The 20,440-nt window shown below is 32.9% G+C and overlaps 2 protein-coding genes across 6 annotated transcripts; one reads left to right on the forward strand and one right to left on the reverse strand.

The window, feature by feature from the left end:
• Window positions 1–5,205: 5,205 nt before the first annotated feature.
• Window positions 5,206–10,456, reverse strand: LOC112006271 (ribonucleoside-diphosphate reductase small chain A). Of its 5 annotated transcripts, none has more exons than XM_024038557.2 (9): window positions 10,033–10,450; window positions 8,493–8,653; window positions 7,954–8,002; window positions 7,738–7,864; window positions 7,079–7,144; window positions 6,857–6,973; window positions 6,499–6,661; window positions 6,302–6,372; window positions 5,206–5,679 (listed from the first exon to the last, which is right to left on the reverse strand). In XM_024038557.2, exons 1-9 carry the CDS (start codon window positions 10,403–10,405, stop codon window positions 5,565–5,567), a joined length of 1,242 nt encoding a protein of 413 aa, XP_023894325.1. In that variant the 5' UTR covers window positions 10,406–10,450; the 3' UTR covers window positions 5,206–5,564. The 5 variants fall into 5 exon arrangements, 4 of the variants coding, with proteins under 4 accessions (XP_023894325.1, XP_065627540.1, XP_065627538.1 ...); XM_065771466.1 differs by having other exon boundaries at window positions 5,564–5,679; window positions 6,453–6,661; window positions 10,033–10,455; XR_010628214.1 differs by having other exon boundaries at window positions 5,572–5,679; window positions 6,276–6,372; window positions 6,453–6,661; window positions 10,033–10,456.
• Window positions 10,457–16,383: 5,927 nt separating this feature from the next.
• LOC112006270 (endo-1,3;1,4-beta-D-glucanase) lies at window positions 16,384–20,084 on the forward strand. The gene is made up of 7 exons (XM_024038556.2): window positions 16,384–16,634; window positions 17,268–17,289; window positions 18,492–18,621; window positions 18,868–18,958; window positions 19,088–19,177; window positions 19,261–19,361; window positions 19,724–20,084. Exons 1-7 carry the CDS (start codon window positions 16,487–16,489, stop codon window positions 19,862–19,864), a joined length of 723 nt encoding a protein of 240 aa, XP_023894324.1. The 5' UTR covers window positions 16,384–16,486; the 3' UTR covers window positions 19,865–20,084.
• The last annotated feature ends 356 nt before the right edge of the window (window positions 20,085–20,440 follow it).

Below are 20,440 nucleotides of genomic sequence, written 5' to 3' on the forward strand. Positions count from 1 at the left end.
TGGCACACTTTTTCCAAGGAGGCCAAGCTTCTGTTTATTATGCAAATTAATGAATTATATTATTTGGTTGGTGTGCACCAGTGCTTCACAGTTCTGGCTTTATCATATTGCTGACAAGGAAATATTGGGAGTGGTCCATCTTTATCCTCGAAGAAAAGTCATGGCATTTGGTTCAACACCCCAGACATTGAAACCAAAAATGGATATGAAATTGAGTTTTACATGTTTGTATATAGTTTGGCAAGTTATGAAGCAAGAAAAACTGTCAAAATGTCAAAGCATGCTTTGATGATGCTAGAAGTTGAATCTATGAATTAAAATGTTAATTAGTTTGGACTCATTAAGGGTATTTCTTTAACCTTTCACCACCATCATTACGTGGTAGTTGTTACTTATTAGTGATAAACTATGTCTACAAATCAATATCATTGCATGGCTATAGCCTATAGCTATAATATCCAATTGAAAATGAATTAGGTGAAATGAATGAGTCATTCAAATACCTAAAACATGTGACTATTAAAGTCGGCACCATCTTCTTATTTGAAGGTGGTAAAGCGTGATAAGTGGGTTTAAAAAAAAAACACATGGATTAAAGTTTGTGAGAAACTACAAAATTCACACACTTTATAGTTAAACTTTATGATTATGGTCCTCTCTTTTTTTAATATATATTAATCTCAATAATACTTTACATTGATTCAGGAGTGCCTCTCAAAAGAGAGTGCCTTCTCACCAAAACGAAGACGGCCAAGGAAAGCAATCATAATTGATAATGGTGAACTACTTAAAACTAAGAAAGCTGCTACCATACGTGTATTTATAAAAACACAACAAATTTCACAATATTTTTTGCAATAATTGAGTTAACGATTTTTTTTTTAACTGATTCTAATATAAATTCATCATTAGAGCATTCACGTCTGAAGATGTATACGAGTTGGTATTTTACCATTTAAAAAGTTAATTTTTTTATTATACCCACTCACTTTATAATACACCCAAGACGCAGCAATTCTAACTAATTCTTTACTAAATCTAATGTCATACTTTACCTGCTAATAACAACTTTGTCACATCGAAAATTCTAAAATTATTTGTGTTTTTTTTTTTTTTTTGAGGGGCATGTAGATGGGAAAAAATTATATGTTGTACTTGATATATCTGTCAGTTCTCTCACACATAAGCGGACCCCACAGTGTGTGTGACCTGTCAATGTGTGAGTGAGTCGGCACATATGCCGGGTCCACCATATACCAGATCGTAGATGGGTGGCCAGTAATATGCTAAGAAAAAAAAAAAAAAAAAGAATTGGAGGTTGGTAGCCTGGTATCAAACTATCACCCACCATTACTTTCGGAACAATAATTTTGAGTGCCCCACTGGACCTCTGCCTATAGTGAACATGTGAAGAGGTGACGAGCAGAGAGCGAGAGAGATAGAGAGAGAGACACAGAAAAAAGGGGAGGGCTAGCTATGCCTATGTGACTCTGAATTTGCCACTTATTATTCTAATGTCGAGTTGCAGTCTATGTAGAACAGACGAGGATGAGAATCACCTCTCACCTTAGTAGGTAGACGACTAATAAATGCATTTGTTTTCTTCATTTAATACTTCGGTTTAGATTTCGAGTACCACTAATCAATTGTCAAAAAAAAAAAAAAAAAAAAAACAAACCGTGTGACTGGTCTGATGGTCATATTCGAGTACCACTAATCAATTGTCAAAAAAAAAAAAAAAAAAAAAACAAACCGTGTGACTGGTCTGATGGTCATTTTATGAGTTCAAAATTTTTATGGGGTGAGGAAAAAGATTGGGGTTTAAATTTTTAGAAAGGTGTTTTAATGTATATATGTTTATATTAGTTTAAAGTATAATTTTTATCTTGAATAAAAAAAATTATTCAAAAAAAAAAAAAATTGTACTGGAAGCATTTAGTTCTATTCTAACATCTATGGACTCAATCAGTCAAAAAATGGAGATACAATTAAAGAGAATTTTACCAGTTACCACTCCCTTTCAATATTTTTTGCTAATCAAAAGAAAGTTGGGGTCTTTTAGGTCCCAAAGATTTTTTTATTTTTATTTTTGAGAATTAAAGATTTTTATGAGTTTGTATATACAAATTTATGAATTTAACTGTTTGAAGAAATTAAATATTAACGTTCAGGATGTATTAAAAAATTAGTTTTATAAAAAACAAGATTTAAGTACAATACTTAAGTGTTGTTTGTTCATCTCTTAAGATTCTGCTATATAGCTTTTTTCTCATGTATGAAAGTGTATTTTTTAAGTTAAGTAGCCACATGACAGAATCTTAAGAAGGACACTTAAGGAATAGCACCTAAGGTACTGTACATAAGTTTTGTTCTCTTATAAATATATGTAAATTTGATGGGATAGAAACAACACACCTCTGCATTATGGCAGGTGAAACTGGTTAAAAAATGTTTTTTTTTTTAATTTTTAATTATTAATTATTCGATAGTTATAATGGAAAAAGAGGATTTGATTTAATAGGCAAGGATGGTTAACTAGTTTTAAGAGGGATTTGTTATAATTTCATTTAAGTGCAACATGCAAAAGATTAAAAATCTTAATTTTGCGAAAAGTCTCTCTCCTCCCTCAATTATCAAATTATAAATTTTTAAAAAAAAACCTTAATTCTTAGATGAAATTTTAGAATCTCATGAATTATTATTGAGATACCCAAGACTTTTAAACTCATAATATTAGCTATTATTGGTAATTCTCGAGATTCCTCACGTTAATTTCATGTCTAATGATCATATCCTTAAAGAGTTAAAGGTGAGAGTTGATAAGAGAGGTCACCTTCTTGAAGAGGAAATGACATCATTGCCTCAATTGAATTAGTTCTCAAGCTTATATAGTCCCCCTTATCCTTATATCCTGTTAAAGCCATCATGAAACCTTAGAATTTGGATAATTATATATAAAAGGATTAGACCCACTATCTCATTGGGGAAAAAGTTTAATATATAAATAAATGCATTTGTCTGATTTATTGGCCCTTTGTACCAGGCGTGATTGAATTAAAAAATCAAGACTTTATGAGTCATAAGAGTGAAGGGTATAAGGACTTTTTTATTTTTTATTTATTTTTTTATGAATAAGGGTACATGGAAGTGAGAATCTAATGAAGTCTAGTATTGCTGTTTAATTAATTAATTTTTAAAATTTTTTATTATGTGCCATGTCTTGATGCAAATGGAGGTTACGAAAATGAATTAGGATGCAACACTCAATATATTGGTATATCCCACATATAATTTTCTCACAGATTGATCTGAATCGATTCCAACTGTTATTGACAATTTGATATATATTAATTATATGCCTCTTTGTTTACCAACTTATTTTTTTAAGGATTTGTTGGCCAACTAATTAATCTAAGGTGACTGCTGAAATGTCTTTGTTTAGATGGAGATTTCAAAACTCCATAGAAGCATTAATTACACAACTTGCTATTGCATTTCTATCCATCAATTAGACCAAGGATTTGGGTTTTCTTTTTAATAATTATTATTTATAATTCAAAAGTTACAGTGGAAGTGGAAAGATTTGAACTCTTAATTTTTTTTTTATATGTGGATAATTTGGAGTGGGGAGATTTGAATTTTGAATCATGGATGTCTCCGTTGGAAACACCAAATGTTATAGTTGAGTTACAAGACTCTTGGTGAACCCTAAATATTATAATCACAAGCTCCACATCCGTTTAAAATAATTAGGATGTACTTATAAAATTAAATTCATTTCTTAACAATATAGGACAATGTCCACAAGAATCAATGTTCCTTTGTGCCAAGTAAGCTAAATAACTCCAATTGCACTTTTAGGCATGGCATGCCGTCGTTTCTTTAATGGAATTGGAATCTATTTTTTTAGGGGGAGGGGGGTTGGTTGGTTGGTTTAGTAATCTATTATGAAAGCCACTCATGCAAATATCCAAAAGGAAACTTCAAATCCAAACATCATATCAATTCATGGCTAAAAACAAGCCACCGCAACATAAATTTTGGATTCTAATAAAACATGGAAAAATTAATGAATGCCCTTTTAGAAAATATTTTTATAAACTCTTATGAAAAAGAAAAACAACTTGGCGTGACGGTCATAGAATTTCTATCTTGATCTTCAAGTTCACCTCTGTTTTTTAGCTTACTAATGTTTGTTTATGTAATGCAAAATGCGCATGCTTTTTGTCGAATTGCCAACCAAAAAAAAAAAAGTTTCAAGCTTTTTGTGGAAACGCCAACCAAAAATATCCACTTCTTGTAACAAATAATTTGAGAAATTAAATAAACTAAGTAGAATTTAGATTGTGGACCTAAAACCTTTGTTTAACAGATCAAAACTATTTGTGAGAATGAACTAAATAAATCCCAAATTTGATAAATTAATTTTCTATATATTGTGCCATTTCCTAGTCCCTAATTCCATGTATTGATCTCTGTCTCCTTTATGTTATTCAAGGCTTAATCAGCAAAAAAGAAGAAGAAAAAGATCTATCTTAGAAATAGTCCTCTATTGCATTTAAAAATGTTGCTTTCACTTCAATCACAAGCGCACTTGCATTGCATGCGCCTTGTTCTTTATGGCTAAGCAACATAAGGCTTTTGCACTCAACTCCATCTTCAGCTTTCCACGTGTAGTCAACAACCCCTAACTAAAGATTAAAACCTATAATGACGATAGAGAATTAATGAAGCTGGTCCTGAATATGCTCTTCCTTTTCCAATGAGAATTGGGCACAAAATAAACAGTTCATGAAAGCTTTACTACTAAAAGGGATCATGAATGTCATATTCCTTCGACATCTTTCTAAAACTTGCATATTACTACAATTTATTAGAAGTGAGAAGTCTCAATAACTTGAACAACCTGACTTTGGTTTGTGATTTGTCGCCTTATAGGTGTCTAGAAATGTGTGCACACTCACACATACATGCACAGTGTATCCATATCCATATCTAAATAAAATAATGAGTGTTCGTTATTGCACACACTTGTTGCGCACACAAGATACTGTTCATTTTCTAAATTGAAAAATTGAAATTGTGATTTCGAGTCAAGATTTCAGTTCAAAAAGTTGTGTAATAGATAGTGTGTAATAGACACTCACACTACCTAAAATAATATCATCTGGAGAAGTGACGAAAGCAAAAGAAACAAATACCAAGTGCAAACAAAGTGCTAACAGCCTGACATAAACATTCCACCTTCAGAGAATCAATCCCGAAAAACAGATAAATTCCATCATTTTGATTATGACAGCCACTAAAAATCATAGATAAAAATATGACTAAGAAGAAGATAGACTACCTTAGTATACTGTACATATGACTAGTTTATATATGTTCAAATAAAATTTTTTTTTCTAATAAAAATTACAATTTTAAACTAGGCCTTGATGACGCCTTTAAATTGCTTATAATTGGAATAGATTTATACACAACAGGTTACCATGAAGAATAGTAACAAAATTTTGATGCCCAGTTCTAGCATCTGTATGATACATGAGGGAGTGGGATAAGTATGATTAGAAGTCCTCATCCAGCTTAAAGACAAAGTTTTTTCCACCATCTTGAAGGCTTGACATTACAGATGCCTTTTGATATTCACCCACCCTTCTTTCAAAAAAGTTTGCCTTTCCTCTGTTCAATCAAACAAATAAAGTTGAAGAAAATTAAGCTGGAACGCAAGTGCAAGAAGTCATAATCAGTATGATTATACTTTAATAACCAAACTAATACCAAATTTCAGGACCTTAACCACATTCTATAAATTCATTAACTCAAAGTCAAAATATTATACGCAAGAAAAGGGGGAAAAATGGTTTGACCTGTTTATTTTGACCAAACATGTCACCAACTCAAATACGTCTGACTTCCTAAGTGACTCTTAAGCCTTATCCCATACTTCCATCAGGTCTGGCTGTTCACACCTCAATTCTTGTAAACATGGTTTGATAATTTAAGTCAGGGACCAATATTTGATTGGTCCCTGCAGGTGTTAATAGTGATATGATTATACTTATGATAATATGATAGACCTAATATTTTATCACAATGCAGGGGATGGTGGAAACCCATAAATCAATTGGTTTTCAAAGAAAAATATCTGGCTGTTAAAGCCTTCTAAGAGGCACCCTCAAGGGGTTACAACCTACTTGAAAATGAAAGGAAATCCTAATGAGATCAGCAGTACTTTTAACCTTTGCTCAAGTTAATTTAAAGACTAAAATCAGAACCTAAGCATGCTTTCATCGATACTCACTGCAGAGAAATAAATTCCATCCAATCAAAAGGATTTTCCACATTGTATTTCCTCTGGCACCCTAATGAAACCTGGGGACCAAAAAAAACATTATTTGACAAAAAAAGAAATCAACATAGAATTATTTAACAAAAAATGCCAAATCCCATACCCTGGGAAAGAATAGGTGAGAAATAAACAAATTCGAGGAAATATACCAAAAGTCGGTCAGCTACAAACTTTATATACTGGCTCATGAGTATTGAATTCATGCCAATCAACGCACATGGAAGGGCCTCACACACAAATTGCGTCTCAATTTCAACAGCTTCATGTACAATGTGATGAACCTTTTCCCAATGTAATTGATTCCTTAACAAACTGTAAGCAGTAACAATAAATGAACCCTTTGTCTTTCCTATAATTGTTACTTTGCATATCATTAAAGAAACCAAACCTATGCCTCCGATTTCAGTCAAATATTTATTGAGAAAACACCATGTAAACTATTATTCTCTATTCTAGCCATCAAATGTGAAAATTTGACAATTAGAGTAGAAAAAGAGACAAAATAACCTGTAAAGAAGGCAAGCAAAGTCACAATGGAGGCCCTCATCTCTAGAAATAAGCTCATTTGAGAATGTCAAGCCTGGCATCATTCCCCTCTTTTTAAGCCAGAATATGGAACAGAAGCTGACAACCACAAAGAAACAAAACAAACAAATATAACTCAGAACAAACAAGGGAAAAAAGAAAGACAATCATATCCTAATATCCATAATCTCTAAGGAAGAATACCTTCCTGAGAAAAAGATTCCTTCAACACATGCAAAAGCAACAATTCTCTCTGCAAACAAGGTGGAGCTGCACAAGATGAACAATGAGAAATTGTTACTTGCATATGATGCAAAATGAGAAAAATATTCCAAAAACTAAAGAACTTGTAGAACTAAACACATCAGATAAATGGCCTTATAAATTGATACTTGTTACATTTCCTTTTATGGAAAATTTTATGTAACACATCATTAATCCCACTACACTGGCAACATTTAAGTTTTTGAGAATTGTATGCAGCAAAGCCCAAACACATGGTATGAGCATTCTATTGTAGCAGGCATTTGTACTTGTTTGAAAGAAAAAATTGAATCTAGTTGCTTGGAGTGTACAAATGTGTGACCCCCCCAACCCACCCCCCCAAAAAAAAAGGACGGTGCATGATGACAAGTAATTACATACACCCACTATCTGTAAGATTCCTTTTGGGAGTGATCGTATGAGAGCTTGATACCCTGGATATGTGAGTAAAGGATGCTGCTCAATTTAGTGTTCATAAAAAAAATTGGAGAAAAAAATCCTCAACATTACTTTAAATCCTTATAAATGAATTAGGGTTTCCTTAAATATAATTGCTACATGTAGTGATATAAAAATATAAAACAAAACTTCATACATACCTATGAATCCAATCTAAAGCCCACTTAGCCTTCCTAGCCACACAAGGAATGTTTTCAATTGCATTGAACAATCTATGCTTCTCTTTTGAATCCTTGATATATGTCTCTAGAAGCAAGCTGTACATTTCTGAAAATAGGCAGCAGAACATATTTAAGTCAGGTAGCCTGTACTAGCTTATAGAGAGAAACCCACATATATCACTTACAAAGCTCTACCAGAATGAACATTCTCCATTGCAATTTGAAATCCATAGAATGCCCGAGCCTGAGAGCAAGGAAAAGCCTTGATTTTAGATGGTCAACAATAAGGAAGTAAAAAGTGATACTGATGCACCCCCACTTGGCTTAGGCACTAAAGGGACAAGCGTGAAAGAGGTTTCTGATCTCCATTATATCTCCTAAAACAGAATACAGATTTTACTAAACATTTGTATATGTCCAAAATATAAAAATACCATCACAGAACTAAGCATTTGAAAGGCAGATTTTTTCCCAAGTTTCTCATAATTGTGCATAAAAAGAGGCATGAATAACAGAGCACTCTGCCCCTTGACGATTTTAAAGAAATTTAAGGTGATTAACCATAAAAGTTATGCCTTAACTTATATGGCAAGTCCCCAATCCTATTCGCACAATTGAACAAGCAACTAACTCAACAATATAATTCTCCTATGAGGTTATATGTACATAACTCTCTCCATAAAAAATGAACACCAAAGTTAAAATACTACTGTCAGCATGATCATGAAACTCACCTCTGGTACTTGAACATCATTTAGAAATCTTGCAGCTAAGTTCTCCAATACAATCCCATCAGATGCGGCAAAAAATGCCAGCACATGGCTAATGAAGTGTTTCTCAGAGTCAGACAGAGTTTCCCACTGCCTCATATCCTGGGAAAGATCAACCTCCTCAGCTGTAAGTCAAATGAAAAGTTATTAGAATATGCATTGAAAAAAAAGAAAAACAGTGTGCATTTCCTGATCCAGTAAATAATAACGGCTGGACTCATGGCCTCACATACACATCTTAAATTCAAATGTCACTACCTGTCTTATGCTTGGTACTGCAGGCATAGCAAAAGTATCTTACAATTTGTTTAAAGCACTCACAAGCAAGTCCCAATGATGTAACTACTCCGCGTCTGAGCCATATTAAAGTTTCAGTCTTCACTATACATCAATTTTGTGCATTAAACTTTCTGCCCATAATAGCTTACATTTACATAATTTGGTATGCCTGTAGCTTTCTCGCTAGTGATATTTTTCTATAACGCTTGCACAGCATCATGAGAAAGAATTCAGATTCCTGATGTAATTCTTGCAAAAGGAATTCACTCAGCTTAATAATGACTGTGCTATTAGAACAAGACATCTCCATATGAATAATGTCTGCCATTACTATGACATGACATTTTCTATACATTAAACAGCTGTCGTATCCCAAGGTTCCCAAACTAATGCATGAATATTTACATGCAATAACCCAAATATTTATTTCAATTACAGTTCTTCCTTTCAAAGAACCAACAATTTCACAAAATCAATATCTATCTCCAAAAACATTATGAAATTCTTGCATTTGTAACACCGCATACGTCCTAGTTGTTGATTTGTCAATAGCTAGAACTGCCCAAAAGGGTATGAATTGAGACTTCAACTCATCTAAAGTAATGTTCTGGATAGCCGGACCCCATTAATGACATTAAAGAGAGTAATTTCAAAAGCATGAGAACATAAACTCAAATTTTAAAAGTAGGGTAGGGAGTATCATATAACTGAATTACCCAACCAAATTTGATATATTAAATTCAAACACATAATTGAACAACTTCTCTAAAAAATGACAAAAAATATTACAGAAACAAGCCAAAAGAAAATGCAAAACTCAACCAAAGTATAAATTAAAACCTTATGCTGAATTCCCAATTCAAATTTAATTGCTTTCAAATTCAAACATAACCAAAAAAAAAAAAAAAAAAAAAAAGCTTTCTATAAAAACACATAATTCCATGAATTATGAGATAACTCCAAAATACATCCATATTATGCACAGCCCATTGATGGGGTTCAAACAAAAACTTATACAATAACATTTCTATATCTGTGTCTTAACGGCAATAACCAACTTTTCAAACCAGAGGTGCCCAAGACCATGAATTACAAACAGAAATTAAAGAAAAGAAAGAAAAGAAACCCATTTCCAACAACACACAGATTAAAATGAAGAAACCAAACTTCCACAAAAAGAACACAGAATACATGTACCAAAAAACCAAGAAGGTTAAGAAAGTACCGGTCCAGAAACTGGCTTGAGCCTTCTTGTACATCTCCCAAAGCTGCTTGTACCTAATGGGAAACATGCAAAACCTCTGGTTTTGCTCTTTCAATATTGGCTCTTCTTCTTCTTCTTCTTCTTCTCTGTCTTGTAGTGTTAGTTTCTCAACCCCATTTTCCAAAGACCCCATTTTTATGCGTATGTGTGTGTATTTGAAGCTAATGATATATTGGGGTTTGAGATGATAAACCCTGCAAAAACCCACAAAGAAAGAGAAGAGAAATCGACAGTAGGGGTTGAAATTGGTGATGGTGAAACCGTGAAAGCGAAACCACAAACAGAGTCTGTGAATTATTGGTGTTTTTTTTAATGTTTGTTTGGTTTCGTGCATGGTGGGTTGGAATTGAAATAGACTGCTTGGATTCCTTTCTTCGACGACGTTTTGGGTGTCATTGTTGATTTGTTGGTTGTAACACTTTCCTTTTGGGGGGTTTTATGGGCTTCATTGTGTTACTAGATTTGAGGAACATTTTGTGGGCTGAAGCTAGTGGGCTTCTCGAGATGTTTCTTTCTTCTTCTTTTTATTTTTATTTTTTAATTTATTTTAGAGAAAATAATATTAAATATTGGATGGACAAGGCTCAGCTCACATGGACTTGCGCTCAACTCGGTTCGACCTAACCTAGTTCAAAGCGATGTGGGTGTGTGGGGTGGAAGGCCCACTTGGGTAAGATCTCCTTGTTGTAAAAGTGGGATGCCCTTTGAAACCCCTTATCAAGATGTTAAGAGTATAGTCGTCTTGCAAGAGCAATAAATTTTGATACACAACAAATTTTATAATTGTTAGTGATGTAGGACACAATTTACTATTTAATTATTGTAATTTATTATTTTTGGTATTTTTATGTAAAAAAACGTTATTTTAGGTTTAGATGATTTATTTCTTGTTTTTAGGTGCATTTAATGCTTTTTATGTCAAATTTGGTTCCTGTTATGGTTAGGTATCAATTAGAAGTTATTTTAAATTATATTTTCTTGTATGTCAAGTTTTAAGGAGCCCTTAAATAGGTCTCTAAGTCTGTAAACGTTTTTCATAGTTTATTATCAATAAAATTCAGACTTGTGTCTATTGTGTTCTCTGGTGGATTCCAGACCTATCACTTTGTGGATTCAAGAAACCCTCATGGACTCAAGGTTTACTACCCAGGAACTAACATTTTAGTTTCTGTCCATCAAAGAGAGCATCGTGTGTGCTTTCTCTTCAGGCTTCCGCAACATCAGTTGGTATCAGAGTCTTGACTTACCCTAGTCTGATTGCTAACCGACGAGACGAAACCACCACCACAACAACGACGAATAACTTAGCGAGTATTACGTGACGTACAACAAGCACTCACAAATATCTATGCTAGGATGGTGCCGTTGAAGAATGGAAACAATAGGGATAACTGCAACGGAGACATAACTCACAAGCAACCTATTGGTAAGCAAATTTCATATAGACCTTATAAGAGAATTGCAAATTTTAATGGTTATTTTTAAAAGAAGATTTTCTTGATTGGTTACTTGATCTAGAGGATTTATTTGACTATGAGAATATTTGTTATGAGAGAAAAGTTGGACTTGCTTTGTATAAACTTAGTAAGTATGCCTTATGTTGGTGGGAACAAGTACAATCTGATAGAATTCGACAAGGTAAAGACAAAATTCGATCATGGCCAAGATGAAAAAGATGCTTGCTATCAAATTTTATCCTTTGGATTGTGAAGAAATCTTGTCGTATACAATACAAGATTATTATTGGTCAAGAAGTTCATACTTGAATTATTTTGAAGAGCCAAATATTCCACCGTTAAAGGAAGAATTACATGTTAAAGAAAATATTGTTTTTGAAGAATATGGAGAAGTCAAAGAAGAAAATATAAATATTTCTGAGGAAATTAATGAAGGCCTTGTTATAGAAGAAGAACCTAAAATCAAGATTGTGGAGGAGATTAATGAGGACCCCATTATAGAGAAAGATCTTGAGGTTGAGATAGTAAAGACCATTAAAGAAGAAATTATAGAGAAGTTGTCAACGATCTCGATGAAATCAAGTTAGATGATTGCAACATTCAAACTCCTATTATTTTATTGGAAGACACCGAAACAAAGTTTATTGATTTTATTGGGGTGGAAAGATTGGATTTGATCATTGACTCTTATTTGGTGAATATTGTCAATTACATGAAGATCAAGGGAGAAGAAGTTCAAGTTGCCCAATTAATGACTTTCAAGTTTGGCAAGAAGACAAAGAAGATGAAGTATTCAACATATTTGTTCTCTTGGCATGGGAGATTCCAGATTTCAAAGATGAACTTGAGGACGAGTTTGTTTCAAGTGGAGGGGTCTGATGTAGGACACAATTTACTATTTAATTATTGTAATTTATTATTTTTGGTATTTTTATGTAAAAAAACGTTATTTTAGGTTTAGATGATTTATTTCCTTGTTTTTAGGTGCATTTAATGCTTTTTAGATCAAATTTGGTTCCTGTTATGGTTAGGTATCAATTAGGAGTTATTTTAGATTATATTTTCTTGTATGTCAAGTTTTAAGGAGCCCTTAAATAGGTCTCTAAGTCTGTAAACGTTTTTCATAGTTTATTATCAATAAAAATTCAGACTTGTGTCTATTGTGTTCTCTGGTGGATTCCAGACCTATCACCTTGTGGATTCAAGGATCCTCTTGTGGACTCGAGGTTTACTACCCAGGAACTAACAGTTTAGTTTCTATCCATCAAAGAGAGCATCGTGTGTGCTTTCTCTTCAGGCTTCTGCGACATCAGTTAGGGTGATAAATTGTGAATTATGATTGATGTATAATAAATTGATATTAATAATGGTTTTATATAAAAGTGATGTTACATCAATCACAATCTAATACTTTAGATTGTGAAAAAAAGAAGAAGTGAAATTTGTTATGTACATTGTTGGGCTCAAAATCTTCCCCAATGAAACTATGTCGAAGTTGGCCCTTCAGTGTTTAAGGGGTTTGGGTGTGTAAGAGTGAGTTGTTGGCAGGTATTGAGAGTTTGCTTTGGGTGCAATGAGATTTAGGTTAGTTCATATTTGTAGTTATGTTTATATTTATGAGGTTTGTGAAAGTCCATTTGTATGATTTGTGATGTTTTGATTAAGTTTGTTTGTAACCTATAGGCTCAAGTACAAAATACACCCCTAAAGTTTGAAGGCTTTGTAATGTTGCTCCCTAATGTTTCAAAATTTTAATTCGTCTCCCTAACTTTATATGTTGTTTTGATTGGTGACCCATATTATTTAATAAGCTATAAAAGAAACAATTGAAGAAGGCATAAAAGGAATGTAATAACAAAAAATTACAATAAAAAAGAAAAGAAGAAGAAGAAGAAGATATATTAAGAAGACAGAGAGGAAATAAAATGGAATAACTTTCAAGGTAGCCTTTTTTTTTTTTTTTAATCAAAACTTTCATGAAATAACTTTTAGGTACTTAGAAAGTCATCATCCAACTCCTTCCACAACAACAAAGTGGGACAAAGTGTCAAAGTCTCCAATTTTGATTTTGCAAGGGATGCCAAGTTCTTATGTATAGCTTTCTGGATGCATAGGCCACCTTGAAGGAAGACAAGTGGATTGAACTTGTCCCGCTGAGGAGAGCAGACTTTTGCAGGGAACTTTAGACCGCGCACGTAGTGACTAGTAAAAAGCAAAAACCACTTGAAATGGCATGGAACAATCAAAGCGGTGAAAAACTGGCCAGTGCATAATTGTAAATGTAAGCATATAACTCTTGGGACATAAAAAGTAGGGACTTTTTTTGGCTCGCTTTATCCGTCACAAAATTATGAATATGGTTCATGATTTCCAGCATTTAATGAAGCCTAGGTAAAATCCTCGAAATATAAACTTGAAATGTATAGTCCGAAACAAGTTTTTCAAAATGAGATAGCATAATCTCTTACAGAATCATTAGAGCGAGTAAAAGTAAAATTTTTCATTATTAAAGAGAAAGTTATTATTTCTTCTTCCCATAAAAACAAAATTTTTGATTTTCAGTTTCTGCTGGTGTCAAAACTCAAGTACTAAGTATGTAAAGTGAAAATTGTTTGTGCACTGGTGCAAACACCAGATGTTAAGCTGATTTATAGTTTTGAACTCGTTTTTGTGCTTATTTGAGTTTTGAGTTAGTTTGGTTCTTATTTTGATTGAGGATGTTATGGGATTGTATTTATGACATGATTAAAGCTTTCCTTGTTGTTGTGATCTTTGGAAGCCAAAAACCCTAAGACCCTAAAACCCTAAAAACCATTACCTTCATGGTTCATACCCTTTGTCTAAGTGTCTTGGTGGGCTACTTCTTTGTAAGAAATTTGTATGAATTACACAAGCCTTCGGTACTTATTCAGAATCTACATCATGCAAAATCTATTCCTATGATCCTGGTCGTGAACTTGGAGTAATATTACATTCATAATATTTTTACAAAAATTTTGAGTGGCGAACAGTTACTAGTCATAATTTGGGTTTACCACTAATATTACTTTTTTACCCACTAGTAATAGTTTGCTACCTAAACTTTTTTTTATAAAAAAGTTGTAAACATAACATATCTATGTGAACTTGAACTAGTTGAATGGTGTCAAGTGTGGCTCCACTAAAGTTTGGGGTATTGAATTTTAGAATTTTTTTTAAAAAAAAATAGTAAGTTGAATTTCTCTATAGCTTGGTGGTAATTCTAAGTAGTCTCCTAAGTGTTGAAGCCAATACAAACAGACAAGGAATCTTGGCTGAGCCTAGACAACCCGAACGACCAGCATCTCCAGGTTGAGCCTAAAGATCATAGATCAACAGAGTTCATTTGTGTCCTAGAAACGGTTTTGCTTTTTTAAATGTAATAAAAACATATTTTAGAATGTTATATAGACCTTTAAAAAGAAACTTGAAAGGGTAACTTCTCTCTCTTCACCCCCTTCTCTACAGACCAATCATTGATCAATGTTGTCCAACATTTTTTCTCCCCTCAAAATCAGTAGCTTTCCCACTTAAATTTTTTTTACCTAAATTCCAAATTTAGCAGTTATTTTCCCATTTGGTAATAAACTTGTTTTCTTGTCTGAAAATGCTTTCTACTCACTTTTAGGGTTTCAACTTAGCACAAGATAATGAGCTAGTTTTTCATTAAAAAGTGTTCCAAAAAAAATGCATCATATTTTCTAGAAAACATTTTCAGTTGAAACAAATAGAATGTAAAGAACATGTAATTTTCTTGAATATGTGATACATCCAATAACCCCAACAAAAAAAGAAATCTCCACGAATAAGTTGAGTAGGTATGACTTATTTGAAATTCATTGAATGAACAATTCATAAAAATGAAAGTTTCTGTGAGATTCCGAGTCTAGAAAACTTCCTTCCCGCGTCAATTTCTAATTCTTGGTCATTGAGATTCATGGGTGATTTGGATGTTTATTTAGGCTTGGAACCCTTTTTTTTTTTTTTCAAAAAATTGAAATGATTAAAGCTTTTCTATTTTGAATCATGTTAGGTTTAATTCCTATTACTTTGGTTAGATTATTCATAACTGCATATTTACAAGACAAACGGTGATTAGTTGGACCTTTAATTAATTAACATCTCTTTTGTAATCTTGAGGCATATGTATTTATTTATTTAGTTAGTTCTCAAATTTTTTTCCATGACCAAGAATTGGATGTTCAAATTTGTATTGTTGTGTTGCCTCAACTAAAATATGAGTTTATTTTCATCACTAAATAATGTACAGAATTTCAAACCTCCTTCTTTTTTTTTTTTCTTTTTTTTTTTTCAAACAATTGTCAGAAATTAACTTCCATGTGTCGTTTTGTTTTTAATAAATTAGATATTTTTGAGAAGTACTAAAAAGGTGCTTGGTGTTAGTTTTTTTTTTTTTTTTTTTGCTGAATATTTTGGTGTTAGTTTTATGGTTTGTTTGGTAATGTTATTTTAGTAACGTTATTTAAGCGTTATGGAAATATATGTAATGAAAAAGTGTTGTGGAAATACGTGTTGTATTGTTTAAATAACGAAAATTATTATTTAAACAACACAACCAATCATGTTCTAATTATTCTCCAATGTGATTTTTTATTTTACCCAAATTTAATATTGACGTTTGTTCCTAAATTATAAAATAAATTTAAATAAGAACAAATTTAGAACTCTTGGAAACAAAAGTAGGGCCATAGAATTTACGGTGACGTAAAGGAAAAAGATAATAATATGGTTGGAATATAGAAATGTTTTGAAGAGATAATACCAATGTTAGTTGGTCCTGTTAAAGTGTTACGTAAGTACTGACGTTTCTCAAATGCCAAATTCATTTTTTTTTTTGTTTGTTTAGTCTTCACCATCTCTGCAATAAGATCTCAGCTAAGCTTCACTTCACTTTGACTTTGACATTGATAATTGTAAAGATGTCGAGCTCTCAGTGCTTTAACAACCCACCAACCCTGAGCTCAACCTGTGGAGAAGGGACTGTCCAAGAGTTTGGAGGCCTTCAAACTTACATCACTGGCTCTCCAGATTCTAAGCTTGCCATCATTCTCATTTCTGATGTTTTTGGTACCAACTTATCTTCTTTCTCCCTCTATACATTTACATACTATTTATGTATATGCTGCAATATTCTTGAACATCTAAGACTATAATTCAAACAAATAGAAGTGGGTCTATTGATCATTAAAAAAAAAAAAAAAAATTGTCTAGTGGTTCTTAAAGCGTTACGAGGTCCGGGAAATCCGGGTTTAAAACCTCTAACTAGTATCTTCAGGCTGAAATAGGATCTCTCTATTTCAGATTTTAAAATTTTAAATGATTTGGCAAATTGTACAGCCTTAGATTTGTAAAATCTAATGTGAACTATGAAATGGATGAAATAGACAATATTTGAAATGGAGACTCCAAGAGATTCCTTCATGCATTTACCTTGAACAGAAGAAGACTACATAGTATACACATGTGGGGAGATAGTTAGGTACTTAAACCCTTGTTGGAAAGAGAGAGAGAGAGAGGTGAGTTTGATAATTTTTTGGGTGCATCCTTGCTAAACAATTCTAATTGCTAACAAACAATCAGAAATCTTTTAACAATCTGGGTCTGTTCATAAGGTTCTTGTACAACTTGTAATAAATTTAATTATGTTCCTTGGAGCTGCAATTTAATTTCTGCATCCTCTTGTGATGCTTTTCTTTGCAGGGTATGAAGCACCAAACTTAAGGTACTATTATTGACTTCTTTCTTTTACTGGATCAAGTATTCTAACCTGCTTTATTGAAGAGTTCATTTGTGCAGTATAGAGGCAACTAATTACATATTTGGGTGCTTGCCTTTGTTCTTTAAAGAGAATTATCATTCAAATTAAGAGGATAGGGATTTGTGACAAAATTCAATACTAACATTGAGAAGTAAGACATAAAAGAAGAGAAACATAAGATAGATATTGAAAGGACCAGCTAACTTAGCATGTCAACACAAAGCCTGTGGTTGTATTGAAAATTTAAAGCCAATAATGCTCTGAGTTAGCAAAAGATCTGTACTAGTTTATTGCTAAGCATAAAAGGATCTAAGCTTGATTGGAGTATGCGGCTGACGAATATTACGAGAATAATGATTTCAAGAAAAGTGAATAAAAATGAGTTTTTAAACTTACAGAAAATAATTTCTTAGAAGGATAAGAAAAATGAAAGTAGCAAGTATATATAAGGGGAGATTATAAAATATTCCATGTAATTTGCCTGTATAACGACACAACCATTGAATTTTGGGGTAAGGCTACTTACCAATCAGCTTTCACAGACTTTGCAAAAGTGGAAACTTCATACACTGTTTTAGATCACCCCATAAATTTTACACAACTACAGGGGGTTATTTGTAACATTTCTAAGTTCAGGCATCTCAGTGTTTTAGAGGCAAATATCACAAGGTATTTTTTTGGTAGTTTCCCTTTACTAATTTTAAGGGCTTGTAAACTAAACTTGTTTCTAATTTCTGATTACACATAGCATCAGTATAAGATGTTCAGGTCACAAGTTTGAAACACTATACTTAGCGTAGGATATGTTCTTTTCTTCTTCTTTATATTCTTTTTACCTCACTATGTATTTGATTTTTCTCATACCACCTGGTAGTCCTTCACATGTTAATGAGCCAAATGAAATGAATCAAGTCCTCCGTGGTTTGAAATGGTGGAAGAAATTTTTTTTCACATACCGTGATTTATCATATCTGATCTTCCACTAAGCTCTTGAATTGAACCTAACTGCAATCATCCATGTCTTAGATCTGCTTTTGTTCCTAGTCACTCATCTTATTCACCAGCTAAGTCAATTCTTGTTCTAGATAGTACTAGACATTCATGCATTTAATTCTCAGTTATTCCTAATTATATAATATTAATATTATGCATTGTCTCCTGTGAAGGAAACTCGCAGACAAAATTGCAGGAACTGGATTCTTGGTGGTAGTTCCTGATTTTTTCTATGGTGATCCGATCATTGATTTCAATGACCCTAACTTTGATGTAAACTCATGGTTAAAAGTTCACAACGTGGTTAGTATCTTGCTTTTCAGTTATAATCTTTGGGACTGGCATATGAAAAATTGCGCAGGAATCAAGAAAACAAGCAGGGGGCCATTTTGATTTGCCTTTGATGTCCAAATTGACATACTATCACATTTTATGCATGTTTTGTTTGGGACCTAAGTTGAAATAGAATGACTTATCGTTTTTTTGGTATGACTTGAACCTTCCTGTTCCTGACCACTTAGAGCTTATTTGAACAAATTGCTCTTCTAGGATAAAGGAAATGAGGATGCCAAAGCTGTGATTGCAGCTCTAAGAAGTAAAGGTGTTTCAGCCATTGGGGCAGCAGGTTTTTGCTGGGGAGGTAAGTGGTTTGCTTTCAATCCAACTTTGACAAGAAACTTATTGCTTGAAATCTTTGAAAATGGTTTTTGCATTGTAAACGTAAATGCTCTATCTGCTAACATATCTAGCTTGGTTGCATATTTTTCAGGGGTGGTATTAGTGAAATTAGCAAGTTCTACTGAGCTTCACGCTGCAGTCATTTTGCATCCTGGTCCGATCACAGAAGATCAAATCAATGGCAAGTATCCCATTTCTCACGCTCATGATAAATATTTGTTACAGATTGAATGTTGTCTCAGAAGTTAAAGTTCATTGTTTCAGATGTGAAAGTTCCTATTGCTATATTGGGAGCTGAGATTGACCATATGTCCCCACCGGAACAACTGAAACAGTTTGGAGAGAAGTTGTCAGCAAAATCTGAGGTGAGTCCTAAAGAAAGGCCATCCTTAAATTCTCTCATCAAAATTTTTAGTTTAATAACTGTAAACATTTTGTTCCAATTATAAACATTTTAAAGTAATTTTCCATCATAGAAGATTTCCAGCATTTAATGAAGCCCAGGTAAGATGCTTGAATTTCATACATGAAATTCATCGTCATGTCTTTCAAGATGAGAGATCATAATCTCTTCCGGTATTAGCACATGTAGAGTAAAATTTCTAGTTATGTTTATGCAAAACTATTTCTTCTGCCCATAACAAAAATGAAGTGATTTTCAGTTTCTGCTTTGCATGTTAAAACTTAAGTGGCCTTTTTTTAACATCCTATTATTTATATCTTTCAGTTCGATAGCTTTGTGAAAATATTCCCTGGTGTGGCTCATGGATGGACAGTAAAGTACAATGTTGAGGATGAGTCAGCTGTAAAAAGTGCTGAAGAGTCTCATTTGGACATGTTAAATTGGTTTGCCAAGTATGTCAAATGAAAATTGGTTTGTACACTGGTGCAGACACCAGATATTGTGCCGATTTGACCTAGATTTTGTGCTTTATTTGAGTTTTGAATAAGTTTGATTTTTATTTTGATTGGGGTTTTTTTTATAGGATTGTAATAATGACATGATTCTAGCTTTTCTTGTTGATGTGTTCCTAAAGGCCCTAAACCCTAAAATCCATTAGACATGGCATTGGTACATGTTCAAAATATCTGTCAATCTGTCATGCAAATCCCATTCCTATTATCCTAGCCAATAACTTGAATGGGTTCAATGGTGTTAAGCATGGCTCCAGTAAACTTCTGGGATATTGAATTTAAGAATGAAGTAATAATAAGAAGTTGAGTTTCTCTATAGCTTGGTGGTGATGCTAAGCCATCCTAAGAAGTGAAGTCAATATAAGCAGGCAAACAATCCTAGTGGAGACAATCCGGACTACAATGGTCGTACTTTCATGTTTAACCACGAGTTAAGTTTCAAAGAGAAAAAATCTAAATAATTTTTGTAATAAAATATTTTTAAAAATAGTAGAGAGAGAGAGAGTAAAATTAATAATAACATCTATTC

The sequence above is a fragment of the Quercus suber genome, unplaced genomic scaffold (genome assembly GCF_002906115.3).
Source record: "Quercus suber isolate HL8 unplaced genomic scaffold, Cork oak 2.0 scaffold_44, whole genome shotgun sequence".
NCBI lineage: Eukaryota > Viridiplantae > Streptophyta > Magnoliopsida > Fagales > Fagaceae > Quercus > Quercus suber.